Here is a 27,787-nt window from a genome sequence, read left to right as displayed (position 1 = left end):
ATAGCAATTACCTGCAGGTTCCTGACCAGCAGAAATTTTAAGTTGTGATCATTTGAGGCCTAGTCTTACAGATACACTCCTCTTAAAAAATAAAAAGTAACGACCCCCCAAAATAAAGACTTTTCAGGTTGTTAATTCAGTAAGTTTTTACCTTTTTAGCTGCAAAAACTATAAAATAACACCACTGAAAGAAATAGCATCACTTGTCAAAACATTGATTTTATAAGCATAGTTATATTGCTGGTGCCGACAGCTGCCCACTACAGAACAGGGAGAGCTGGGCGGTCAGCAACAGTGTGTCCAGTCGGATTTCTGACACCTACGCCCGCGGTTCTCAATCCTGTCTGTGTAACACACACCAATTCTGGGGTCCCGAATTTGGGGTCGTGATGTGTACTTGAAACATGGTATGTTTTCAAAGCCGGAAACATGATCCCGATATAATCAAGACTGAGAAAAATTAATATACATTTTTACAGATGAAATAGATATCCCCCTTTAAAAAAAACCCCAAATATGTAAAAACAAGTGACGATGAAGCTTACCCTTTCCAAGAGACTCATTTCTTGAAATTCTGGACTAGTGTTGGACAGCCGCTGCAAAGTATGGGTCAAATCATACGTGGTTGAAAAGTAAAATCCATCCACACTCAAAACATGGTTGATCATTGCTAGGAAAGTTTTATTATCTTGCAACTGTAAACAAAGGGGAGGAGAAAATTAATCCATCTCATACTTGAAAAGGAATCTGTCAGCGCGAGAAAAGGATGAGAACCACCTGTAAGTGCGCCCCTGTTAACCACCACTGGCACAGGGACTGGGCCGGGGAGGGGATGCGCGCCATTTCCACAGGACCCGGACGGTTCCTGACACAGACGGAGCTCGATAAACAGTGCGCGGTATCACTGTATCGACTGATATAGTAATTTTACTCTAATGGGCAGAAGAGTCATTTTAACAAAACACCGCCCCCTTAGGGAGCTGTGTGCCAGACACTGCACACAGATTCTCTTTTATTTTCAAAGACAGCCCGACTAGGTTAGTGTAATTATCCTCACAGGTGAAAAACAAATTCATGTGGGGCCTGGTAACACAGAGAGCAAGTAACAAGAGAACAGTACCCTCGTTCTTAAGGTGAGGGTGAACGGTAAGTAAAATAGCATTCTTTTTATAAAAAAACAAAGATAAAAAGAAAGTACTTCAAAAGTAGTATTTATCTTTATTTTCTGATAATCATTTTGGCTGGCTTTCCCAATGAATACCAAGGTTTGACGTTTGTTATTCCTCGTTTTAAAAAATAACCGTTAATGTTTGTGACTCGGGAAACACCACCACTCCGCCATTAACGCGGATGGGCCCTCCTTCACCAGGACCCCCGGCCGCGTGCTCGTCTCCCCGACAGCTCTAGCGCCAGCAGCCCCTACTCAGCCATTCGCGTTCAATCTGAATGTCACTTCTAGAGTTGCCACCTTTTGTTTCTCTGCACTTTCATCTTTGGTGGGCTAATTCATTAGTATGTTAATATAACACGATCAATGACACACAAACTGTGCTGCTGGGGGCCTGGGATTACCTAAGCCATGGTAACTCAAATCTGTGCATGCAGGAATTGTGCCACAGGAGGGCTGTTTGAACATGTACGTACACACGCGCACACACATAGTCACATGTGGTAAAAGTGAAGACAACTTTCCCTCGGTGGAAAGACAGACTGAGTGAAACTTCAAAGGTATCTAATATTTTATTTCTTTGCAAAAAGGATATGAAGTTGAATCTGGTTGTTGAAAACATGCATTTTCTGTCTGTCTTTTTCTTTCCATATGAAATTTCATAATTTAAGAGCTGAGTTATTTTATTTTTTTTTTTTTTAAGAAAAAGATAAACTATATGAAGAACTTTTTACATCACATTTCATGGCTAGGTACAAAGGTATGCAGATGACCCTGCTCTGCAGGATGCTTAAATAATCAGGCATAAAAACCAACTCTTTGTGGTCCATCGCCCTCTCCCCACCTCGGGACTACTTCCTTTGGGTTTTGCAATTATTAAGTAAGTGCTTCCATTTCTTACCTGAATATCAGTTAAGTGTAACATTGTCTTCTTATAAGAAAGGACATCAAAATCTGTTGCTTTCCATATTACATGATTAAAAAATTCACCTATTTTTGTCTTTTTGGTAATGACAATTAGATAATTTCCTGTAAAAAGCAAAGCCAAATTCATATAAATATAAATAAGGAACTCCAAAGCCAAAAGTAGCAGTCCTTATTACTTAAACTCTAAAAACGAACAGAATGAGATTGCATTGTGCTATACAGATAAAAGGCTCATATTTTTTAAAGCAATCTTATAATTTATGAATAGAAAGACCAGCATATTATTTAGAAAAATCCTATTGAAAGGTCAATTTATTTTTTTCTCAAAAAGATACAAGCAAAAGCTTTTGGTAGCCAAAGCAGTGATCTCAGAAGATGAAAAGGAGGGACAGAAGACCCTTCTTCTCTCTTTCCTGTCATCCCCAGGGCAGGCGAGCTTCTGCTAACACATTCCCAGTGTACCTTAAGGCGCCCAGCGCATGAGATCTGACCACTGCAGGACAATGCCCCATCTGGATCACTTCTGCATCCTCAGGTCATTCTAAATGGTGAGGGAATGTGCTGGGGCGGTATACTGAACTGGTTACTATGACGGTACAGAAGATCCCCAAACTCACAACAGTTTGACTCGTGATTTTTCGACTTTACAATAATGGTGCGAGAGCAATCTGCATTCAGTAGCAACTGTACTTCAAATTATGAATGCTGATCTCTTTCTGAGCTAGCGATATACTGTACGATACCCTCTTGTGATGCTGGGCAGCGGCAGTGAGCCACAGCGCCCAGCCACGCACGTGATCGCGAGGGTAAACGGCCGATACTGCACGGCGTATCCACTGTGTCAGGGGCTTCTGCCCACCTGCAGGCTAATGCAGTGTTCCGAGCACGTTCAAGGCAGGCGAGGCTAAGCTACGATGGTCGGGAGGTTAGGTGTATTAAACGCATTTTCAACTTGTGATATTTTCAGATTACGATGGGTTTATTGGGACATAACTACATCGTAAGTCGAGGAACATTTGTACAAAGATGAGTAGTCAGGAATCAAGAAGCCATCACAGCACCATACCCAACACACCAACCCTGATCCTGGCCACCTCCTCCCACAAATAACACAGGATAAGCCTTTCCCACTGACTAATTCTTCAGCCCTGTTCAAGGTTCTCCCCAACGAGTGTCCTCCCTCAAAATTTTCCTACATGTGCCTCTCTCCTAGGACCTGTCACACTGTACTGCAGTAATTTACCATTTAAATGCCTCTCTCACTAGATGGTAGGGTACAGGACAGAAAAGACTTGCATTTTTATAACTTAGCATCTAGCACAGTGGCTGATATAACAGGAAATTTTAAAAAGTTCAATGCAATTTAGAGAAATACAATCACTTTCCAAATAATGCTGAACCAGGTGGCATTCTCTAACACGCACTATGTCACGTTCGACTCGGTATGGGGTTGAAGGTAGAATACTCTGGTCCATCGATACATTTAAATTTTTATTTAAATATTCTCAGATTTATGAAAAATGTCTAGCTGACTAGGGATTTCAATTCTTATTGAAATAAAAACAAAACTTTTTAAATTGAGCCTCACGCCTATAAATTTAACCATTTATAATTTGGGATATATGACTTTTACAAATATCTACTTTGTAAATACCTAACTTACAGATTTATTGTCTGAAGCATGCTATGAAGCATGTCTTCATTTTATCTAATAGTGACAATTTATTACCAAATTCTTTGCCTGTCTTAGCTTATTTTTTCCTTACCTGCCACCAGATGGATTGTGCCCAGTATACCAAATATTGGTCTTGTGACAGCTGAAGGAGGAATATCTTTCTTGACTTAAAAAGAAAAAAAAAAATCACATAGAAAATGCTCACCAATAAAAAGGGAAATTCAGTTACTTCAACTAAATCAACATATATTATTTCTTCTTAGAAAGCAATATTCCTTCATTAGTGTTACACCCCCATTTTGGTAGAACTTAGAATAAGACGACCACGTAACATAAAAGGTCTCTGCCTGTCTCGCACAAGCTGTCAGAAGTGCCACGCTTCAGCATTCTCATCAGGTACAACATGGGTTATTTTCTACTGTCAACTTTCAGTGAAATTTAACCAACCTCTTGCCAGAAAGTAAGTCCTTATCCCTTTAAGAGAATTAGAAAGTAAATGAAAGGGAGGGTTGAGAAAAGATTTTCATCTCAATGTACAACCAGAGGCATGCAAAAAAAGACATGCCTATCCATGTCTACGAATGCGGGAAACAAAGGTGTAGATCTCAAGGAGGTGAGGGAGGGAAAGCCTCGCTCTCGTGCCTAACAGCAACACACAGATGCAGGGAGGCGTCATCACTGCGATTTTCTCAATAATGTCCTTATTAATAAATTAACCTATTAACCTTAGATTGTAGGGTTCATTTCATAATTGTTAAACTTTCAGCCAATGTGTTTCACAAAGCATTTTGTAGAACTCTATTTTAGGGAATAATGCCCCAAAAGGCGGGAAGGGAAGGTCTCCCCACCATTTATTTTGCTACATCCATATTACCTCTATTCCCTCTCCCAGAAACAGTCAGAATGCCCACTAAGAGAATATAGGCACCAAGAAGGCCCACAGTAAAACAAAGTGGTTTTGCTGTTTAATTCATGGTTTTCCAAAATTATGTGGCCATAAAAATTTTCTTTCACTGACAGCTGAATTATCACCTTGGAATCCATTTTGAAACACTGCTATAAACCCAAGTTCTTTTTCTTAAAGGCAGTCCTGTAATTCTGAGAAAGGTCTAAATTTCACTTTTGTTTCACTCAGTAATTCAATTTACTTATCAACGCTATGCCACAATTAACTAACATGAAAAATGGAAATACCAGGACAGTGAAAAGCTCAAAGAAAATCTGAATATACTGAGATCATTTGAAAAACTTAAATAGAGCTGCGAGCTATATTAAATGAAGTGTAATACCAACAAAAGTATAACAATTCCTAAGAATGTGTTTTAATTTTTCATGGGAGAAAAAAAAAAATTCCTTTCCATGGTAGTGGTCTGCACTTCCAACGGTAAAGAGAAACTGGGATAGAAACTGCGAGTGAGTCGGCCCCTCATCATCACTGACTTTGAGTCAAAGTACCTCCTCGTGTGTCTACTGATAAACACCTGGTATTACCTATACATCCAAAAGATTCACGACCTTTAGCTTTGTCCACTCAAATGAGTCTACGATCTCTACCTACAAAGTAAATGTCATTAAGAAGTTAAAAGTGATTGAAAACGCACCCATATTAAAGCTTTTATAAGACACTAGGTTGCGCTGACATGGTGTAAGGAAGCAGCGTGATTTAACTGCAGGAGAGGAGCACCGGCACTGGCCGAGACCGGTCAGCTACCCTGAGGGAGCAGCCACCAAGCCATGGACAGAGCAAACGCTCAATTAGCAAACTAAAAGAGGGCTCTGACTCCCCTTGATGAAAACTATAAACATGGTGCTTACCAGAGTAAATAGACAACCAAGGAAACAGAAATGTATAGTCATATCTTTCTTATGTTTTACTACCCTATGCAAAATATTTTCATATTTCATTTAATCCATTCAAAGAATATTTACTATTTACTCAATGCCTACTCTATGGTTACTCAAATACTGTACTTAAGAAAAAATATACAACTCTGTCTAGAGGTGAATTTTTAAACAAATGAAATATAAAAGTCTAAATGTGATACACATGGTAAATTAATGTCACTAAAATTATTTCACATTAATCTAGTCAGAAATAAGCGTTCCACACAACTGAAATAAAAAATTTTATACCCAAAAAAGCAAAATCAAAATATAACTGGATAGACAAATGAGACAGACAGATAAAGCTTAGAAAAATCATCTGCCTAAAACACAAGTTTTAATCAGTGATGTTTACACTATCTTTCATTTATTAAATTATCCTCGCAGTCATAAATATTTTAAAAAACAAGCAGCTATTAAAATTCCACACACTTAATGCTAAAACAACCTTCCCACACTCAACATACCTTAAATCTTACAGCTATAAGGAACTCAGACATAGCAAAGTACAGATAAGAGAACAAAGAAATCATTGTTTTTAAAGCATTACAGATAGTAAAATTTTCAAGTTCATTTCTCCATTTTGTAAAAATGAGAAAGCATAAAAATTAATGTCTAAAAATCAAATGAGGTAGCAAGAATTACAATTTTATAAGAAGATACTCAGGGATCCACATACTGGCAACCTCTGATTAGTTTATCTTACTGCAACTTAGGTATAGAATCTTTCTCAGAAACTTCTAAATCTGGTTATAAAATACCTGAGAGGGTAACCTCTGTGGACACGCGGTCGATGATAAGGACATCATCTGCTCCATCGTCGCAGGCTTCCACATAAAATTTTTCAGGTGTGATATGCCTAAGAGAAATTTAAAACCATAAATAACTAAACCAAATGAAATCAAGACTTCTAAAAAACTTATTATAACAATTTCAGCAGTGTTTAAATTCGACATCATTTTCCCAGCTTCTGAATGGATGAAGCTGTAATGCTGTCCTTATGTGTTCACGGCCCCTCTTTTCACTTGTATATTTAATGCTGACAGAATTTTAATTTGTTGTCAAGCCATCAATTTGACTTATCGAGAAAATCATAATAAACTCTAATTTATTATATTCCACATGGTGCAGAAGGCAAATAACATAACAGGAGCACAACCTGTAGAACCAAACTACCTGTGCTGTGTGACCCAGGGCAAGTTACTCATCCTCGCTGTTCTTCAGCTCTGTTATCCATAAAATAAGGGTTATACCAGACTCATCAAGTTGTTGTGAGGATAAAATGAGCTAATCTTTGATAAGAACTTAAAAGAACATTTGACACATAGTAAGCCATATGTTAAGTATCAGCTAAAAAAACTAAGAACCAGTTTCAATACATTTCCAGGAAATCGCTTAAAATAAACTACTTTAACATTCAGGTGTTTTGTTGTTGTTGTCGTCATTAGAATACCACATTAAAAAAAAAAAACAAGAAAAAAAACTTCTCATTCTGCAAAATAAAATATAAAATAAAGAGGGTAATGTTAGGGTTGGGACAGACAACTCAAAATGTATGCAACTTTGTAACCAGAGTCCAACAAAAATAACAGTTGCTTTCTCAGGAGATAATTGGACAACTCAGGCAAGCAATTTAAGTATTGTAAGGGACGATCTCAGGAAACAGTAACAATGAACAGAAACAAGAAAGTGAAAACGCAGATTAGCAGGGGCTGAAACATGCAGGCTGAGGCCACTGTTGAGACGGCCCGGGGAAGGTACGGCCCTTCAGGAGAAGGCTGGCAAGGAGACCAGTCCCCGCCACACCATTTCACATCTGCTGCTCCTAAGTCACACCTGAAAAAGTCCTCTCTGTGCCGCAGCCCATCCGAGGGCTCTTCCCTGTCCTTTGTTGATTCTCCTCTCTCTACTCCACGCACCTCGCCCGTGAAAATCTAACCCAAACCCACACGATCACTGCGGACATCGCTCCTCATTTGCATCTGGCGCGAGGCATCCGGTGTCACAGAAACGAGTCCTGCAGCAGAAAAACCTCTATTGACCATTCTCCACTAAGTTCTCAGAGGAGCAATCAACTCTTAATTATCCAAATATAACGCGTATCCTTTTACGATTCACCTATAATTAACTTCGCAAAATTAGGCTACTTTCCTCCAACGGGGGTGTGGGGGCGGAGGATGTGCTAAGGGAATGAAAATCAATTTTAATACAAATGAAGCAAAAAGCAACAAAGATGACAGGTCCTCAGTCTTCGGTTAAAACTGAGTATGACAGTTTGTTCCTTTTTGCCACAGAACACTACTCCACTGTGCGCCTCTATCACAACTGTTTCTCCCTTCACTTGCTGACGGACCTGCGGGCATTTCCAGTTTGGATGTTATGAAGTTTCCGTGAAAATTCTCACGGCAGTCTCACGGCAGACACGTGCACCTACCTCTCTTGGGTGACGACCTAGCAGTAGAATGGCTGGATCACATGTAGTTGTTAAATTTGTGAAGAGAGGAAAAAAGAGAGGGATTACAGTCACAGAGAAACTTTTTTGGGTTGATGGATGTGTTCATTACCTTGATACTGGTGATGGTTTCACGGGTGTAAAAATATGTTAAAATGTATCAAACTGTACAATTTAAATATGTGCAGTTTTTTCTACGTCAACTATACTTCAATAAAGCCATATATATATATGTGTGTATATATATATATATGAAAAGCCCTGAAACAAAAGAAAAGAAATATAACAAATTTCACGCAATCTACTCATACCCCTGTTAGAATTAAAAAAAATTTTTTAGTAGTAGCCCAAATGTGCAGAACATTTTTTACAAGTATAAGTTGCATTCTAAGAGTAAGTCAATACACTGAAAAGCTACCATGTGCCAAGCATTCCAGAAGCATTAGGAGGTAGATGATACATAAAGACCAAATAAGGGAAAAAAAATTGTTTACTAAAAAGCAGACCTGTTTTTAAAAGCAGGACTTGTTTTTATAAGCTTTTGAAAACACTGCTGTCTCTACATCAGATGGCATTCTGATGAGGCTCGTTCTTCAGAGTCCCTCTGTACCCCACACCCCAGTCTTTTAAACGCCGTGTAGGTGCCTGGGCAGATGTCCCACTGCATTCTCTAGGGCTTAGAGGCTTAGGACCTGACAGTCGTGAGAAATGCTTTTATACAATGGCTGGTGCTATCACAGAACATCCTGTCCCAACTCTAGCGTCCTTTTCATAAGGTTCAAATGAGTAACAAAAAATCTCTCCGCTGTTCTCTTATTTTTAAAACGATTGTAAGATGGATAAGAAATGGTCTGTTCCCAATGCTGCTTTGGTGTTAAGTCACCTACCAATGATTTGTTCTAGTCCCGGTAATGCCGAAGCGATCATCCAGATCACAGGCAACACACAACGTAGCCCGAAACCCAGCACTCGCATAACTGATCATAAGCTTCTGATCAAAACGTCACTTCGACAAATTCACAAGGGCACTGCATTTGGAGTAGCGACACTGAAAAGGCCTCGAGATCTGCAGTAAACACAGAGGTTCTAATCCTGACTTCCCTATTACTAGCAGTGAAATGCTGGCCAAGTCATGAGTGTCTACCCCAGGCCAGGCCTTTTTTTAGGCACCGGAGGTACAAAGTCAAGTCCCTGGATCAGAGCTTGCATTCTATTAGGGAAGACAATCGATATGCAAGAAAGTAATTCAGTGATTTCAGACAGTGGTAAATGCTATGAAGAAAATAAGGTATGTAGGGAGATGGGGGGGGGGTGAGGGGAAGGAGATCAATCCCCTTGTGGATTAAATGAAACAACATGTGAAACACAACTGTGATCAAAGAAATCTCTGCCCTTAATTAAGCCTGGGGATGAGAACACTCACCCTAAATACCTCACAGAAGTGAGAATTAAACGAACATTTATGAAAGGCTGACTCACAGGTATAACTTTTTATCATTAACGAAAACATCCTTCAACAGAGAAGGGAGAAAAGTAGTAAATTTTCATGAGAGGTTACTCAATTCATACTTTAAAGAAATAATACAATGGAGGTCTCGCTATCTTTGTCACATGGACAACATCTGAGCAATTTCATTTTGACAAGAAGATACTGGAATCAAGATCTATCCCAGTTTATTTTGTTTAAACAAATAACCAGGATACACGAATGGTAATATATTACCCATATGGCTATGCTTTAATTCATATGTATCCTCAATTGTAATAAACTGATAATTAATTAGGTATAATTATTCTAGTAATGCTATTCTAAAAGTAGAAATACCTGGGTTTCACATTTTGGCCCTGGAATTACAGTGAAAAATACATCTTCCTCAAAATAATCTCAAGTTTCTTAATATTTCAAGATCAAAAATTATCCTCCTACATATCTGGATAGAACTCACACCAACGTAACTCTTCATGTTTACAAGAAATATATTCTTCGAGTCAGAATATGACAAAAACAAATCTGCAAAAAGTTCCATTCCAAAATAACAAACCAGAATTGCCTATTAGGAGTTCATCCTCACCCAAAATATCAAGACTATATAAAACAGAGGTCTGATTTATCAATGACAAATGCTCTGGAATAATAAACTATCCACGAATGTCTTTCTTGATTTATTTGTAAAGATGTGAGTCTATAAAAAGGAAAAAGCTTTAATGCAAAAACAATGTTAGCGTAAGACAGACAGCAGACGTTGTACCCTGCTACTTTTTCCGGCCATCGTTTTTACTTTGCATAGTTAAAAGTCTGAATAATTAAACTGCAGGCGGAATGTGCCAAACATTAAGAGTTTTATTGTAAAACTGACTGTGGTAGGTGGAATTCTAAAGATGTCCCCCCAAGATTATTCATTCAATCTAGGTACTGCCCTGCAGATAGAATTAAGGTTACGATTCAATTGGCCTTAAAATAGGGAGATCCTCTTGGGTTGCTGGGGTGGGCCCCATGTCCTCACATTAGCCCTTAAAAGCAAACCACAGAGACACAGCAGATAGGGAAGGAGAGATTCTAATCATGAGAAAGATGTGACAAACTGCTGATGGCCCCTAAGACGTTGAGGTCACATGCAAGGACAGGAGAGAGCTAAGGGTGGCCCCATGCAGATAGCCAGCAAGGAAGCAGAGATGTCAGGCCCACAACCACAAGGAACTGGATTTGGCCAACACCCTGAAGAAGTCTGTAAGTGGATTCTTCCCCCAGAGTCTCAGTATGAAATGCAGGCCTGCTGACACCTTGATTTTAGCCCAGTGAGACTTGTGGTGGACTTCTGACCTACAGGAACTACGAGGTAATATATCTGTATTATTTTAAGTTTCTAAGTTTACAGTAATTAGGCACAGCAGCACCAGAAACTAATATAGTATTCAAATCCACTCTAGAATGAAATAACCTTCCCATTAACCCCTGGGCAAAACACACCCAGAAACAGAAACACTATCTTCCTGGCACTACAGGATGAGAGGCATTGATGATACCTGGTGTTTGGGTTTCTAAGTGATACAACTTTTTAATGGAAAGTCTTTCATTTAAATTTTACTAAACAAAGGTTTCCCCTTCTTTCTTACTAGTAACAATGTGTTCTTGGTGACTTGGGTCTATTTTGAACATGTCAATTTCCGTGCCATCCTACTGAAAGAGGATGCCTTTGAATCCTAATATAGTTTGGTAAAAAAAAAAAATTACACACCTAGTTTTAATTCCAACTCCACGCTTACTACACAGGACCCTGAACAAACCACTGAACTTGCCAGCCCAGCTTTCTCTCCATTAAAAAGATGTAAGTGACAGGTGAGGGTAAATGACAGAATGCACAAGACATGCCCAGCACTAAGAAGACACCGCACAAAACGGTGGCAACATTATTTTACTAAATGACCTCAGACCACTGGGTTTTGTTTTTTAACTCTTCTGCTGTGTTTAGTCTCTTGACAAAGCCACCGCCTACGCTCCTACTCGGCTGCGTTGGCCTTACATTAGACAACCGGCTTCCGGCAAGATCTCAGGAAGGCTACACGGGTGTGACCGGTGTGAAGTCCATGGGTTTCATTACGCTGTTTTCTTCACACTGCTCAGGGGCCTATGTTCTTCTAAGTTCACAGCTGCATTTGCGGAGACAGGACGATTTACTTCTCCACAGGCATGCCGTGTTACTTCTTTAATAACTAACGTTATTCTTAATATTAAAAGGTGATTAATCAACATACAACCTCATTTCCCCACTTAATACAATGCACAAAGCTTGCATCTAAATAAACAGCAAAAAGAGAAGCGCTATTGCTTTCCCTCAGTAGCTTACATTTCGACCACCTTTATTTTTATGAATGCATTTACGCTTCTCACCTGTAAAACCTCTGAGAGGAACAAAAAAAGTATCCCAACTAAAAAGTCTTCCCTAACTTGGCATTTAAATTTAAAACTGATCTGTATGGGTATGAGAACACTGACAAAATAAACACATATTGGATTAAGACTTTAAATCATACACAAAAAAATATACGGCTACAGAACTAGGCCTTTACTGTCACATTCCTAATGATCACAAAGTAAATGACTTCACTATGTTCTTAGACTCCTTAAAATTACAAAGTTAGAAACTGAAATTTCTTTCATAAGAAACACTATATGCCACTTCCAGTCTGGACAGACACACCTGAAACGAGATCAACAAAACTAAAATTTGAATAAAAGTAGAATAAAACGGAAGTCCTCCACAGAAAAAGCTTCGGTACCTTTCAGCGTGGGACCTGGGGAGGACAACGGGTGGGTGCAGGTTGCGGGGCGCAGACTAATCATTCGCGCACAGGTTAAGGGGACAAGTGCTTGGAAATGGGCTACTGAACTAAGTCACCACACCATCTAACTGCCTACGGGGTGAGCGGCAACAAAGCAAGCTCCAGAGACTGCAGCAGCAGCACGGCGAAAAGGCTCGGCTCAAGAACGAGAGGGGAAAGGCCTGCGGACGTGAGGGGGGGCGGGCGGGGAGACTGAGCTGAGGCGGCAGAGGCAGTGAGAAGTGTAAGGAGCAATGAGACCCCCGCCAGACCTCCGTGTCCTGCCCTCCCTGACCTCTGGACTCGATTCTTAGAGCAGTTCAACAAAACCAGCTCTGGACTCCAGACCTCGAGCAACGCTGGGAGCCAGGTGAGAGCCAAGAGAAGTCAGGAGACACGGAGAAGGTGTGCGTAAGACTGGACGAATCACCCAACTCTCCCCTTCCGCCAGATGCCCAGAACGCTGGTGGCCAAGCCTCTCCCTCGGAAAAAGCCCCACCGGAGCTCTAGTACTGTCTCTGAAGAAACTTACCTGCCCCTCCTTTACCTCCATTAAAGAGTTGAGTTCCTGCCCAATTGCTCTACAGTTCAGGCCACTACTTGACAAGTCCTGACCCACTAACACAGCTTCCAATCAGATATTTAGTGCTTCATTCTTAAACATGAAATGACAACCAAGGATCACCAGGTATTTAAGAAAAGCTTCCATCACAGAAGACAGAGACCAAAACAGAAAAACAGCTTTGGGTAAATGAACTGCAGAGAACATAATAAAACTTCAAAACAAATTTATAATTGATAGCCTCAGAGAAAAGACCAGCATTTACAAAACATGAACAGGGTGCTACAAAAAGAGACTCAGAAAGCAAGAACATGTTCTTGGCTGACAGCAGAAAAAATTTAAATATTTAACAAGAAGACTGAAAGATAAAATGGAAGATAAAACGGAAGAACTCTCCTTGAGAACAGAATAAAACAATAAGAGCTGAAAAACAGGAAAGTATTAGGGAGGGGAAAAGGGGGAGAGAGAGAAAAAGAGGGGAGAAAGAGGAAAAGATCCAGGGTGTTCAACATCCATTTAACAGAAATTCCAGAAGAGCACAGAAGGAAAAGGGAAAGAAATCATCAAAGAAACAGTGCAAACAAAACAAAACAAAAAATCCCTCAAACCAAAGGACAAGTTGCCAGATGGAAAAGGCCCACCAAATTGGAACACACACACACATACACACAGCAAAACATAAAACTTCAAAAACACCACACAGAGACAATCCTAAAAGTTTCCAGAAAAAAAACAAATCAAGAGACAGAAGCACTGAAATATTCAACGGTCACACTATTGGATTAATCAATAGTTACACAATGGACTGTTTGACAGCAAGATCTTTAAAATTCGGAACGATGATAATTTCTAACTGACCATTCTGTATGTAGCCACACTATCAAACAAGTACACGGATAGAATGAAAACATTTTCAGATGTGTCATCTATGAAAAGATACCTTTCACTCTTTCTTAGAAAGAAGGAAAAATCGGTTTCACAAATATGGAGTAAATCTAGAGTTAGACTTGGAACACAAGACAGGAGAGAGAGAATTCTCACGATGGTGGTGAAAACGGGTTCCGGGAAGACCGCGACACAAAAGGCCACGCGAAAGGCCTGAGGGACGGCTGGGGCACACGAGAGCAGGACGGAGGGCAGTCCCCGAGAAGAAAATGAGCTGACAGTTACTTGACATGTCTGAAAGCAGTTTTTTGTTTTTGTTTTTGTTTTTGCTGCCATAGATACTGAAGATTAATTAGCGATAGGTACGTTAAAAAAAAGTCAAGGAAATTAAAATAAAACGGGCACTTTCTAATTTTTGGAAAAAAATGTTTTATGAGGAAATGTAATTATAATGTACTACTGACTTCATCTGAACAGTGTGTACATAACCATAACGATATGAACACTGACTAACTATAGTGAGACGAGAGGAGAGGGGAAAAAGTAGTAAAGCTGATTTCTCATCTTCTGAAGTAGGAAGTCATCGAAAGACGAAAACTAAAAAAATCAGGAAACAGCAGCATAAACACATTGTTTAGCAATGTGGAGTGAACAGAAGACATCGCAGAAGAGGTGGAAAGCGGATGTCCCCGGGGCGGTGTGACTGAGTGTGCGGAAGGATGCTAGGATGCTCTCTTTAATTATTAGTTTTGTGCACTATTTACTTTTACACTATATACATGTATTAGATTAAAATAAAAATTAAGTTTAAAAATGTTAAAATATGAAAAATAAAAACATGAGTAACTGTGGGTCATCGCAGAGTTCCAGCCCAGAGCAATGAAAAGTGATGACGCAGAACCCCACGGACTCTCACAGCGGGTGTCATCCTGACCCACGGTCACCTGCTCAGGTATCCCTCCGCTGTCTTCCTCTTCTCCTTTCCCTCCCTCCATTTCCCACCACTCTTTAACTGGCCTTCACGTTGATCTGAAGTATACCTGTTTTCTTTAGCAAACTTTATTCGCTAAGTTTTATGCTCCCCAGGTTTCATTTCAAAAGCTAGACAAATTTACTTTAACTCTCTGGCACTTACCCTCAGAGACACTTGAGTAAATGGCCAGTGGTATGATTTTTGCTGGTGCTTATGGTTTCATTGTTACGTTTGTTTTTATTCGTCTCCACACAGGCTACCAAGCAGACAAGGTCTCTGAGCTTATCCATTCCCCTTGGCATTTCTCACGCAAGATAGCTGAAGCTCAATTTTCTTAAAGAATATAACATAATTAGTCAGCAAACACATTAAGTTGATTTTTATACATGTCCCTTCTTTAATGTTTTCTTTGGCTCAGTGACAGAGTAAACAGAACTTTAAAAATTGTTTTCTCCTAAGATCTTTACAGGTCAAACTTTAACTGGATTTGATGTTAGCATGTAACTAATAAGAAAAAAAGAGGGAGTATTCTCTGATTAGAAAGTCTAAGAACTGTCACTGAAGCCAAGTTCTGCCTGGAGTTTTTGGAAATTAACTGGTCAACAGGCTCTACGGAGTTCTCAACGTAATAAATACATGGAAACCAAAACTAAAGACTCAATAACCCAAAACCTAGGAGAAAATCCTTTCCCTACTGCAAAAAGAATGGCCCTCGATTGCTGTCATGTCTCTCATTTCCATAAAACTCTCTCACATTACTTATTTTATGAAATAGATTTTGGAAGACGAGGAGAACCCCTCCAAGAAGATGAGTTGGTCATTATCCTTCTGTTGACGCAGAGTCTCTAAAGTTCACGGCGACACTGTGTAGCAAAAGGAACTCTCGTTCTATACAAACTGTCTGGTGAGGTTATCGGAATCCAGTAGGTATTAACGCTAACTAAACAAGAATACTAGCTGGTTTCTTTCAAGACAAGAGGATTCAATGTGAATCCAGAGTTCGAGTTTCCATTAAGATGACACATATTTTGGAAGATATCTCAAAATAACATAATACTTAGATAACAATTACTTCCTATTGACAATTTTTGTTCAGTTGACTATTATGCTTTTACGCATTACTGTCCAAGTATGGGTCAAAAGAAAAAAGAAATCACAGGAAACTAAAAGTTTAATTCAATAAAGGCAATTCTCATTATTTAATATAAATGCTCTTAATCTTACAACCATTCAATAAAATTTAAGTGCTTTTAAAAAATTACCCTTGTTAAATTTTAAGAAAGGCAATATATTTAATATAAACATCGGATTTTTTTCTTTCATTGTTTGCAATGTGATTTTCTAGTGTCATACCTTCTTTTCCCCATGTAATATTATATATTTCAGGCAACAATTAACCTCTTCAAGATCCTGTCAAATCACAATGAGTAAAACAACCTACTTCAAAAATATTACTATTTGCTGACCTCATACCCATCAGAACGCCTTTTATCGAAAAGAAAACAATAACAAATGTTGACGGGGATGTGGAGAAACTGGAACTCTGTGCACTGCTGGTGGAATGATAGTGATGGAGCTGCCACAGTATTAATTAAAAACAGAATCACCACGTGACCCAGCGGTTCTACTTCTGTGTCCATAGTCAAAATAATCGAAAGCAAGGTCTCAGAGAGATTTATGCACCCGTGTTCACAGCAGCATTAGTCACGACCGTGAAAAAGACAGAAGCAACCTAAGTGTCCACTGACAGACTGGATAAACAAAATGCAGTGTACACATAAAACGTTATTCAGCCTTAAAAAGGAAATCCTGACACATGCTATCACTATCACACGGATGAACTCAGAGTACACTGAGCTAAGTGAAATAAGCCAGTCACCAAAGGACAAATGCTGTATGATTCCACACATAGGACATACTTAAAGAGTAATCAAATTAAAGAGTAAAATGGTGGTTACCAGGGGCTGGTGGTAGGGGGGATGGGGAGTTGCTTAATGGAGACAGAATTCTGGTTTTGCGAGATGAAGAGTTCTGGAAATGGACGGTGGTGATGGTCGCACAACAGGGTGAATGTGCTTGACACCACTGAGCTGTACACTTAAAAATGGTTAAAAGGGTAAATTTTATGTTTTGTGTATTTTATAATTTAACAACAATAATAAAATTACTATTTGCATAGAAGAATGGTGACTGTCATGTCACAAAATTGTAGCAAGAATTTAATCAACGTCTTACGTAAAGAATTTAATCAATGTCTTAATGATCATGTATACCTGAAAATATACAGGCAAAGCATTTTCCTAGACTGACTAGCAAAAAGGAAAAACTCAAATAGTAAAGGGTCCTCTGGGCTACTACAGCCATTCTCAGAAGGTGCTCCCACCACCCCTCACTCGCCCTCCCTTTGGGTCCCAGCGGTCTCTCCCTCACTTAGTGACTGACTGCACCTCTCCTATAGCCCTGGTTCCTCGCTGACAGCCCAGGGGCCCAACCCAAACCCAAACTCCAGGTGACAGTTCCAGAAAGCCAATTCATTGTAATTCCACATTCTCCCTCAAAACCCTGAGGTCCCACCCACTTCCTCTTCTCAGTACATCCTAAAACCCATCGTCTCCAAAACCCAGTCTCCACAGGACCAGGTCTGAATGCCATCTACTACGAAGCTTTAAGCTGCAGCAAGGTCTTCCAGAGCCCAGGTCCCGCAGAGCGCTCTCCTACCGCGTGCCCTGGTCCTCACCCAGCTTCGCCCGGCTGTAAAGGGCCCACCAGAGTGCACAGAACTACCAGGGCAGCCGGCGGACCGTGCAGGTCCCACAGTTGGCCTCCTGCAAGGCTCTGGAACACGCATTTAACACAAGCACAGCACGTGGTCTGAGGCGCACCACCACCAACTGAGACTTTCTAGCCTGAACCGCCACCCATCCAACGCCCTGGACACGAACTCCGTGTCATCTGCACCTAAATCTATGAGGAAAATGTTTGCTTGCCTCCGTTCCTCCTTGCAGAGATGTATGAATAATCTGAGGATTCGTTGCACGAGACAGACCACATATGTCTCCATCCGTTCTCAGTTCTCAGCATTGTACCACGTCTGCCCTGACTGACCTCACAGGACGACAGTCTTTGAAGGTGACTTCCTAACTGAAGAGGCAAGCTGCAGCCTGGTTCACTTTCTAAAGGGTTTCCTGCCTTATACCGATTTCAGTTGACCTTAAAAAAAAAAAACAAAAAAAAACTTGTGCTTTAAATGTTTCCAATAAAGAATTTCTATTGTAATTTCAAATTTATCACTGTCTGACATTCATCCTTCTACAAATGATTTAAAAAGAAAAAAGAGTTGCAAACCAGGACATTTAGAATTGCCTGGATGTTTAAAAGTATGAATTTAACATTCTGAACAAATCAATATTGTCTTCTACATTAAAAATCCATATGGGCATGACAACTATTTTCCATTATAAGTGACTCATTCTACACGAAACATGTCTGAGGACTAAGGCGAGAGCAATCTGATCAGAGAAAAAAAGGTAGTCTGAATAATGCAGTGTAATGGAAAGATCACTGGACTCCAGGCCTGCTGTGTTCCAAGGCCAGTTTGCCCTGCTGGGCTGTGTGACCTGACTGTGGGGCCAAGGGCAATTATTTCCCTGTCTCCAGCAACGACAGGGTATATATCAACCAGTGACCTCCCAGAGGCACTGGAAATACATTAATATACACGAAATGACGTAAGCTGCTGCTACTTCGAAAGAACACATTCCAAATTACTTCAGATGATGTTCGACTTCTAAAGTGCTGATAGGTGTTCTACGCTGGGAAGTCCCTTTCATTCACTCAGTGATTCAGTGAGGATCCTCCCTGTAGGTGGTTTTATGCTAGGCACTGAGGACTAGAGAGGAAACCAGCGTTAAGGTGTTTCTAATGTGTCCCCCGTACTTGCAGCCTAGCTGGAGAAACAAAGTATACATGATGATTTCATCATTTCTAAACAGCAAAGTGAGTGGTTCAAACTGTGCCACGGATCGATCACTCTATTCTCTCAGTCTTCTTGTCCATGTGACAGCAAATACACTGTTAATCAACCTGAAGAGAAAGAATGTGCAAACCGATGGACGTTTGGCGTGTAGTCCCTGTGACAGTAGGCTGGTTACGTTGGCTCAGTGAAGTTTGGAAAGATGTGGGAGAAAAAAGGCTTCCCAGAGAAAGTGAGTATCTGTTAAATACACCGGATATTTCGTCTACACTCTTTTAATCCTTATGATAGTGAAATGGTAATGTTCTCATTTTACAGACGAAAAACCAATTCACAAAGATTAAGTAACATGCTATGCAAAGCAAGTAGCAAGGTCTGGATCTGAAGCTAAGTCTGTTCTGACTAAAAGAAGCCTGAGATCTCTCAGCTCTACCATGATGTGATCAGTGAGTAAAGAGGGGAGAGAGGAAGAAGGCATTCTCGGTAGAAGGATCAAAATAAGCCCAAGCCCGAAGCTAAGAGACTCTCCAAGTCTGGAGGAAAGAGGGAGTGGGGAGCACTGGGCAGTTATGGAAAATAAAGTTAGGGGTCATATTGTGAAGAGGCTAAAATACAGAGATGGCTAGAAAATGTGGACTTAATCCTGCAGATCCATAAAGTGGAACAGGAGAGCAGTGGAGTAAGGATGAAACCAGGGCAGTTAAGAAGGTGAACTTCATAGCAGGACAGAGATGGACTAGAGAATGTACGGCATAATGTAGAAAAATTATTTAAAATCTTAACCACTTTAACATTTCAATAAACCCAGTGACAGTATTTTTGTAATAAAATATTATTGAACGGTTTCTTGAATGGATCTTAAAACATATCTTGAGACACGTTTTTCTAAAATAGCTATTACGTCCTACTAATTCTTATACGGTCAGAAACCACTTCCATCTCCAAATGCACCTAAAAAGAATATTCCTAAGGTCAGAGCCATATTTTAAAACCTTGAACAGCATGCCCCACAGCAAAAAGAGCCTAAAAGAAGGAATAAGAGCAGAGACTCTGAATCAGCAACTCCTTGGTAAAGAAAAACAAAGTTGCAAAAAGCTCTATCTTCACATTTACAGAAGCACTCAAAAAAAGCTAAGGATGACAACTTAGAGGATGACTTTCACATAACCCCAGATTTCCTTTTTGTCCAAATTTACAGTTTCCACTACTCACAAAAATCAATATAAAAGCATCAGCCTCACCACTTAAGAGCCAAATTTCCTTACTCTTATGGATGTAGAGTTTTTTTTCTTTCTTTTTCTTTTTTTTAGGTCTGGACTGGTGAATTTAGTGCATCCTTGGCAGCTCATAAACAATCATAATTCTCAAATAATCCATCCCATTCCGTCTTTACTACAGGAAAATTCAGTTGCATTCCGTAACTTAACGCTCAGCTGTATCAAGCCAAGACTCCGTATTGCTTAAACACATTTGAGACCTGGTGTAGGATCACATTAAACCCTTTAGTAACTATCAGATAGACAGCAATAACCCAATTAGCCAGCAGAGCACATGTGACATTGACCTAGCCAGTCCCCTGGTCAAAAAAACTTTGCTGGATTCATTCACCAACAAGGTGATCGCCTTGCAAAGGAGACTTGGAAGAGAATAAGGAAACTTGGCCAGGAAAATCTGGAGGAAAGTGTGCAGCTGGGGTTTTCAAAGAGAATTACAGTAGTACAGTAAACAGAATGGCAAAGGGAGTGGGCTGAGATAAAAGTAATCTTCATCTTTTCTACAAAATATCTGATGTTGAGTAGTCACTCCTAGCTTTTCGTCCTTAACTTAAAACTGAACCTTCCAGAAAGTTAAGTGAGCTTGAGGTTCTGGGGAACATAGGAAGTGCCCAAACCACATTCTGATGTCTTCATATCCGTGCAAAGCAAATACCTATACCTAAGTACCAAGATATTTTAACTTATTTAGGGATGGATGAGCTGCTCAAAGATTATATTTGCTTGTGCAGCCAAAGACATTCTCTCAGACTGTGGCCACTGAATTTTCAAAGTCTAGAGGTAAAGCATTACATACAAAGTGAGTAGAACAAAGTTATTCACAAATGGAAAAAGTGTAGGGGCGACATGGTAATGCTAAGGAAAATACACATATTTTTATTTAGACAAGACGAGCCAAAAACCTTACAAATACCTAATTTACAATTTTAACAAATCAGAACGTATTTCTCAAAGTCTCAAGAACTTGGCTTTACAGAAAAGTCAAAATTCTCGAGTTTAGCCTCTCTCTGTCAATCTGGATTTAAGAAACTACTTTACGCTTCGGCTGTATAATATTTAAAGCCAAGTAAATCTTTCAGGACCGTAAGAGTACTGACTGTACTTTACGTTTTTTTCTGCATCCTAAAGACTGGTGAAGCAGGTTTCGATGCCTAGATAAAGGTTTGTCGATTTTTCTTATTTAATGAACCCATGGCGGCACGTGTGGACTCCAACGTGCTATGGGTGCATTCGATAAGAAAAATCTCCTCTCTCTGCTAAACAGTAAGGACAAACGTGGCCGCCACCTCTCCAAAAAAAAGAAGTGGGGAGGAACGTGAAGGGCTGCACCAAAACGCCCGGCTTGCCGGAGGCCAGTCTGCGGCTTCGCTCCTCCGCCGTGGGCGCTGAGGCCGAGAGGCTGGCGAGAAGGTCGCCCTCGGGCCTGCGGCGACTCGGGCAGGGCCTTGGGGAGGCCGCGCCCGGCGAGGAAAGCGAGGAACGAGGGGCTTCCACACCCGGCCCGCCGCCCAGGGACTCAGAAACCCTCCCCGGGGCCAGAGCCCCGCACCTGCCGCCCCGCCCGCCGCCCCTCAGGCCCTTTCGCTCAACAGGCTCCAACCCGCGGGACTCACAGCTTCAGGCGCTCGTAGGTCGTCGCCGCCATCCTGCACCACCACCTCCTTCCTCCTCTTTCGGTCTGCTCCGCCCCGCGCCGCCACCTCGGCTACGGCTCTACCGGTCACCCTGGCGCGGCGGCCGCAGCAGCGTCCAGGCTGGTCCCACCCCTCTCCCGCGCCCCGCCAGGCCTGCGAGCGGACGGGAGGCGGCCGCGGACAAACTTAGTGCGCGCGCTACAGCACGCAGGAGACGCTCTCCGACGTGGTGGGCCGGAGCGCCGTGACGTCATCGCCGCGGAGCGGCCGAGCGTGCTTGTCGGGGAAAGGAGGAGCACGAAGGGCTGTGCGGCGGGGCCGCGGCGGAAATGCAGCGGTTGCATTGAAGAGCCTGGTGAAGCTGCGGAAAGGGTAATCTGCATTGCAGAGAGAGACTTGGCAGTACGGGGCCAGTGGCGCAATGGATAACGCGTCTGACTACGGATCAGAAGATTCTAGGTTCGACTCCTGGCTGGCTCGGCACGTACATTTTGCCAGGTCTGGGCCTAATGTTTCAGGACTTCCGTGGAAAGGACTATAAAATGTACAGGTTAAATATCTTGAACTTTAACGCGATTTTGCCCGAAATGTCATCTTTTAAACTGTGTTTGGAACCCGGAGTTTGTGTAACGTGGTTTGTAAATTGCAAAGCTCCCGATTAATGACGCACACGAGGAATCTCTGTAAATGGGGTACATTTAGGGAAACACTTGGAAAGGTGGCGGTTGAGGGGGCCGGGGGGCGTGCTGAGGCCGGAGGTTAGCTACCGGGTGACACAAAAGCGCAACGAAGGCAGCAGGCAGTCTGTCCTTTTCCGCCGTGGATCGCAAGCCCCCCGCGCGGATAAGAAGAGCGCCGCTGCCCCACGTTACCGGGATGGGGGCGCGCGGGCTCGAACCGGCCTCGCAGAGGGAACCGCAGACTGCGGCTGCGCGCGCCCGGCGGGGCCCGCGAGCCGGGGACTCTGCGGCCGCGTCCTTGAGAGTGACCTGGCCCGCTCCGGCGTCAACCTGCAAATGTGGGTGTTTTTGCAGTAAGAAGACCCAGGATGACCTAGTGAGGTATTTTATTTCGTAGGCGCCTGGCTGGAAGACCGGAGAAGGCCCAGAATGCCTGCGGCGGAGCGGGGACTCGGCCCCGGGGACTCGCCGAGACATCCGACGCTGTGGATTGACCAGTCACTCACTCAGTCGATCAATTGATCTCTCCAACGCAACTTGTTTTCCTATCAAGGAAATGATAGAAAATTGGAAAAATACAGAACATTACTGGGAATAAAAATGCGAATTCTCATCCCGAGAGCATCACTAACATCGTAATTTTTTTTTTCCTTACAGACTTTTTTTTCTTTCACGCTTTTTTTTTTCCTTCCACATGTTTAAATGTGGATCTACCTTCACACGTATTTTTCCAAATTTGGGATTGTTGAACCAGAAATGTCTTTGTGTTCTCACTTTGTCCCCTTAGCTTGTTGCCTAAGATTGAAGGTCATTAAATAGTCTTTGAAGATATCTCATTAGAGAACTGGATATTTTAAATACTACTCTTTTGTTGGGAATTTGGATTGTTGGTTTGACGCTTTTTAAAAATAACTCTGTGTTGAATTATTTCGGATATGTCTTATTAATTTCTCGATGTGGACTGATCTGGTGGACATCTTTTGTCTTTTTTTCCTTACTGATTATTGTAACATACATTTATTTTTCTATTTATTTGTTTATTTATTTATGGTTGACATTTTTAAGGTCCATTTTGCCGACATTTTTAAGACGTGGTATATATTTTCAGATTGCCCTCCAAAAAAATTAAACCATGTATATCAACATGTACCTTGCATGCTAACTAACCAACACTGAGTGTTATAAATTTAATTATGATTTCTTTGCAATTTTCATAACTGAAAAAACAACTTCCTTTATATTTATTTCTTGATGTATGTATTCAACGTTTTCTTACAGACTTGTTAGGCTTTTTAATATATAAAAGGATATGAATTCTTTGTCTATCAAATATATTAGTCTTTTTCCAATTTATTGTTTACCTTTTCCTTTATAATATTTTTGCACCTAAAGTAATTTCCACTTTCGATATGTTTCAGTCTACCAGTATTTTACTGTATGGTTTCTTCTATTGCATAAGTGCTCTTTTCAAATTGTTTTTTTTTTTCTATTTACTTTTAGACCATTTGTAATTTAGTTTGTTCATCATTCCAATGGAAAACTCAATTAAGACTTAAAGCCTATCACTCTTACTGAGCAATGAAAAGCTCTAAGCTCTACTGGGATTAATTTGATCAATCCTACCACAATCCTCTTAAGTAAGTGCTGTTGTTATTTTAAATATGAGGAAATTAAATTTGCTTAAGGTTATTGAGCAATTAAGTGGTAGAGCCTGAGTTAGAGAACTTGAATCTGGGCCCTTGACCCCAAAAGCCATACTGCTGGTGGCTTACCGTGTGCCGCAGAGTGGACTAGGGGCCATTCCCTGTCTGGGGGTGCATGGTGATCACATATGTGCCTCACCCCTTCTCCCCTGCTATTTAGCAATCAGAAGACCTCACCTCTAGTCCTGAAGATGCTTCTCGTCACCCGCTCTGGGCTCTTGGACATTCCCTCTCACTTAATAAAATGGGGATTTAAGTTTCAGGGCTTTGAGAAAAGAACCTTCCAGCTGGACAGCCCCTGCTGGGCAGAGAGCTTCCGCTGTCACAGAAGTGGATTTTCCTTGCCAACTGTGTAATGCAAGCCGAGGCCTTTTTGTGAACATTCAGTGAGATGGAAACTAATCTGGACAGAAACAGGCAACCCTCGTGGGCATTTTTTAAGGCCCAACAAGCACAAACTGAATTCTTAGGAAAGCAATGTTCAGCATAAGAAATCAGCCAAGGATGGGTAATAGAAATGGACATTTTTAGCAAAGTATTTCCTTTAGTGAATATGTTACCTAGGTAAATACCTTTTTCTTTTCTTTTTTTTTTTTTTTTTTTATACAAAATCTGCCAAGGGGCTTTCCATGACAACAATCCAAGCTTCAGATGAAGCTCGTTGGCATCATGCCAATGATCTCTGCAGCCCCCTTTGAAAGCTGTCCTACAGGAGAGAGTGGCTGCTAAACATCCCCCATTCTGTTATGGGGTCTGCTTCCTGAAAAGTCTCCAAACTGGGTGCATTCCCTCATCTGCCCTCCATCACGGCCCTGCTGTGGACCAGGTTGCATGGGCAATGCAGGGCCCACCAGTCAGTCTGTCCTTGAGGTCTTGGATCTGTTGGAGGGATGTGTGTGTACTCAGGGGGTGGGAGCGCCCTAGGCTTCCTTACACACCTGGGGGCATCCACATAACCGGCTTTTCAAGCGTTGCACACACCTGGAGCTGTCGCGTACCTAGACTTTGTCACATACCCGGGACCTTGTCCTGGATCAGTCCTCCGGCTTTTCTCCTTCAGAGTCTGTCTGACCTACTTGGATTTTTTTTTATGCCCGGACTCCAAGGTCCGAATCATTTTTATATACAAAGCGCCTCTGTTCTCAATCCAGGGAAAATGCAAACCCCCTTCTTAGCGATGCTCGAAGAAAATGCACTTGATGTCCTTAGCATTTTCTTTCACTCCCACACAAAATGTTTGTTGGGCACTTGAGTAGGCTGAATAGTGACCCCGCCCCTAAAATGCCCATGTCCTAATCCCTAGAATCTGTGAATAGCTTATCCTACAAGGTAAAAGAGGCTTTGCAGGTATGATTAAGGGTCATAAAATGGGGATTATCCCAATTATGTAAGAGTGCTCAATGTAATCATGGGCCCTTATACGAAAGAAGCAGGAGGGTTGGAGAGGAGGTATGGTGACAGAAGTCAAGCGTTGGAACCACAGGCCAACAAACGTGGGCGGCTGGAAAGGGGAAAGAACGACTGGATTCGCTCCTAGCGCCTCCAGAAGGAACACAGCTCTGCGACCCCTTGATTTTAGCCTTGCTTAAGGCCACTTTCTCCGGAATTCTAGGATAAGTTTGTGCTGTTTGAAGCCACTAAGTTTAGTTGTTACAGAAGCAACAGGAAACCAGTACGGACACCAATAGAGACAGCGATAAACCACCCCGAACACTCAGCATGATTTCAGGCTAAGTGGCCTTAAGGACCCAATACCCTGAACGACGAGTTATGGTGCCCGGAGTGGTCAAACAGCTCCCTCGGGTGAGATGGCCTGGGACGGGCTCTTGGCTCGGTTCCCTGGGTACTTAGGTTTGGAGAGTTAATTCACCCTTCAGTGTCTCCGCTGTCTTATCCAGAAAGTGAGGGATCATGAAGAATACGGTCCTCATGACCTGCTGGTTTATGTTTACACAGACAAAACCAACTGACTACTCATGGGCAGTCACAAACTAAAGACTGCAGCTTGTCTGGGTGTGATGCCAACTCCCAAGGTCACACTGAGTCTTACTGTTTTGAAGCCAGAACTTATTCGGACTTCTGTACTCTTCATTTGATGCAACAAAATGCTATTAATCTAAATATTTGTAAATAAAGTACTGTATCTAGATTTAAAAAAAAAAAAATTAGTCCTTAGAACAGTATCTCCCACGCAGCGAGCACACAGTCAGGGCCAGCCGTTACTGTGGGCACTGCTTTAATCACGGAACTTCAAACCAGAGTTCCCTACCGCTTCAGTCCCGAATGGCCCAAAGGCCTGAGCCAGCCAGTATTCGTTCATGACTGTGCTGTCTCCAAGTCCAAGTTCAGGGGTTTCATGTGGATGGCCTGGAATTGGCCATCATGAGAGTATCTACATCATAGAAACCAGCAACCACCACAGATCAGGGCATGATTCCTACCCTCCTCCCCCAAAGCTGGGTTACCAGCACACCTTGGCCCAGAAAATCTTTTTCAGACTCTTTATTTTCCTCCCGGCGGCATTATGGTCATAGGAAAACAGCAGCCTGTGTCTGTAACATAGTAACTGCTCTCCCATCACTCACAAAGACGTTTCATTTTCAAGGAAAACAGCATTACAACCAGCACCCTCATCGGAGCTTCCCCATGTCCTAAACGTACAAGCTCATGCAGCAGCAGAAGACAAGTCCATGGGCCATCTCCCGCGCCCCGAGCATCCTAACCACACACCCAGCCCCTCCTCCCTGCCAGTCATGCCTTCTGCGCACATTTGCCTCAACTCTAGAGGGCCACCTACCTCTGGGATTCCTTGGCCATAACCTCATTAGAGAGAAACAACATACACAAAAGGGAAAGGGGCTGAACGACCAGCAGAACAGCATGACCTTAAAAATCTCAGTATTAAGGATTCGGCGGAAGGCACCGCCGGCTCTTAGATGATTCCCCAAAGATCTCTCCCCTTCCCACACACCTCGCGAGCTAGGCGCCGACTGCCTTAGTTCCGCACTGCCCTGTCGAGGATGTTGGTGTAGTGAAGCGTCTTGAATGAAATGTCTCTGTCTGGAGCAACCTCGGGCAGGCTCGCCGCCCACTGACCGTGGTTCTCTGGGCTTGAGCTCCTTCTCGTCATACAGCCCATCACGTGTGCAGCCATCACGTGGCCTCGCCCATGGGTCCCGCTGGAGCCAGGGCGCAGGGAACCAGGGCAAACGCCGACGAAGCGAAATGCTACTGCCGCTGTGAGTGTTAAACTGTCCCTTGTCTGCGACCTAGGAGTCTCCTACCTTCCGCCAGGATCCGTGAAACCACGGCGCGCTGACTTACTAGCTTGTGAGCACAGTCCTGGGCAGCCTGACGACGAGGGTCTGTTCTGAGAAATGTGCCATTAGGCGGTTTCGTCACTGTATGAACGTCATGGAGCATACTCAGACAGACCTAGATGGTACCGCTGGCTCCACACCGAGGCTCCGTGGCAGAGCCCATGGCTCCTGGGCTACAAACCCGTAAAGCACGTTATGGTACGAAACAACGTGAGGTTAAATGCAATCGAGAGACACAGAAAACCCGAGATGCAGGAGGCTGAGGCCAGGGTAGCACGACATTCTGCTTCATGCAAACTTTTTTTATAAGGAGAAAGAGCACACTCCAATATAGCGATAAAAATATAATACATAAGC

The 27,787-nt window shown here is 42.1% G+C and overlaps 1 protein-coding gene, 1 long non-coding RNA gene and 1 other non-coding gene across 6 annotated transcripts in view; 2 read left to right on the top strand and 1 right to left on the bottom strand.

The window, feature by feature from the left end:
- The window catches only part of SACM1L (SAC1 like phosphatidylinositide phosphatase), a 49,326-nt gene extending 27,463 nt beyond the window's left edge, over positions 1–21,863 (bottom strand). For all 3 annotated transcript variants that reach the window (XM_016141335.2, XM_016141336.2, XM_016141338.2), the window contains exons 1-5: positions 21,707–21,863; positions 6,416–6,513; positions 3,862–3,936; positions 2,070–2,197; positions 546–695 (exon numbers count right to left, since the gene is read on the bottom strand). In XM_016141335.2, the coding sequence (XP_015996821.2) occupies positions 546–695; positions 2,070–2,197; positions 3,862–3,936; positions 6,416–6,513; positions 21,707–21,738 (483 nt within the window). In that variant the 5' untranslated portion in view covers positions 21,739–21,863. The remainder of the gene's footprint in view (positions 1–545; positions 696–2,069; positions 2,198–3,861; positions 3,937–6,415; positions 6,514–21,706) is intronic.
- Positions 21,864–21,988: 125 nt separating this feature from the next.
- LOC118601788 lies at positions 21,989–24,374 on the top strand. 2 transcript variants are annotated; one of them, XR_004950615.1, is made up of 2 exons: positions 21,989–22,419; positions 22,805–24,374. It is a non-coding gene; the product is annotated as an uncharacterized LOC118601788 (long non-coding RNA). The 2 variants fall into 2 exon arrangements; XR_004950616.1 differs by having other exon boundaries at positions 21,992–22,225.
- On the top strand, positions 22,135–22,207 carry TRNAR-ACG. Its single transcript has one exon. It is a non-coding gene; the product is annotated as a tRNA-Arg (tRNA).
- Positions 24,375–27,787: the final 3,413 nt, after the last annotated feature.

The sequence above is a fragment of the Rousettus aegyptiacus genome, unplaced genomic scaffold (assembly GCF_014176215.1).
Source record: "Rousettus aegyptiacus isolate mRouAeg1 unplaced genomic scaffold, mRouAeg1.p scaffold_m13_p_4, whole genome shotgun sequence".
NCBI classification, from domain to species: Eukaryota; Metazoa; Chordata; class Mammalia; order Chiroptera; family Pteropodidae; genus Rousettus; species Rousettus aegyptiacus.
The sequence above is the reverse complement of the archived record's forward strand: the minus strand, read 5'-3'. Positions and strand labels throughout refer to the sequence as shown.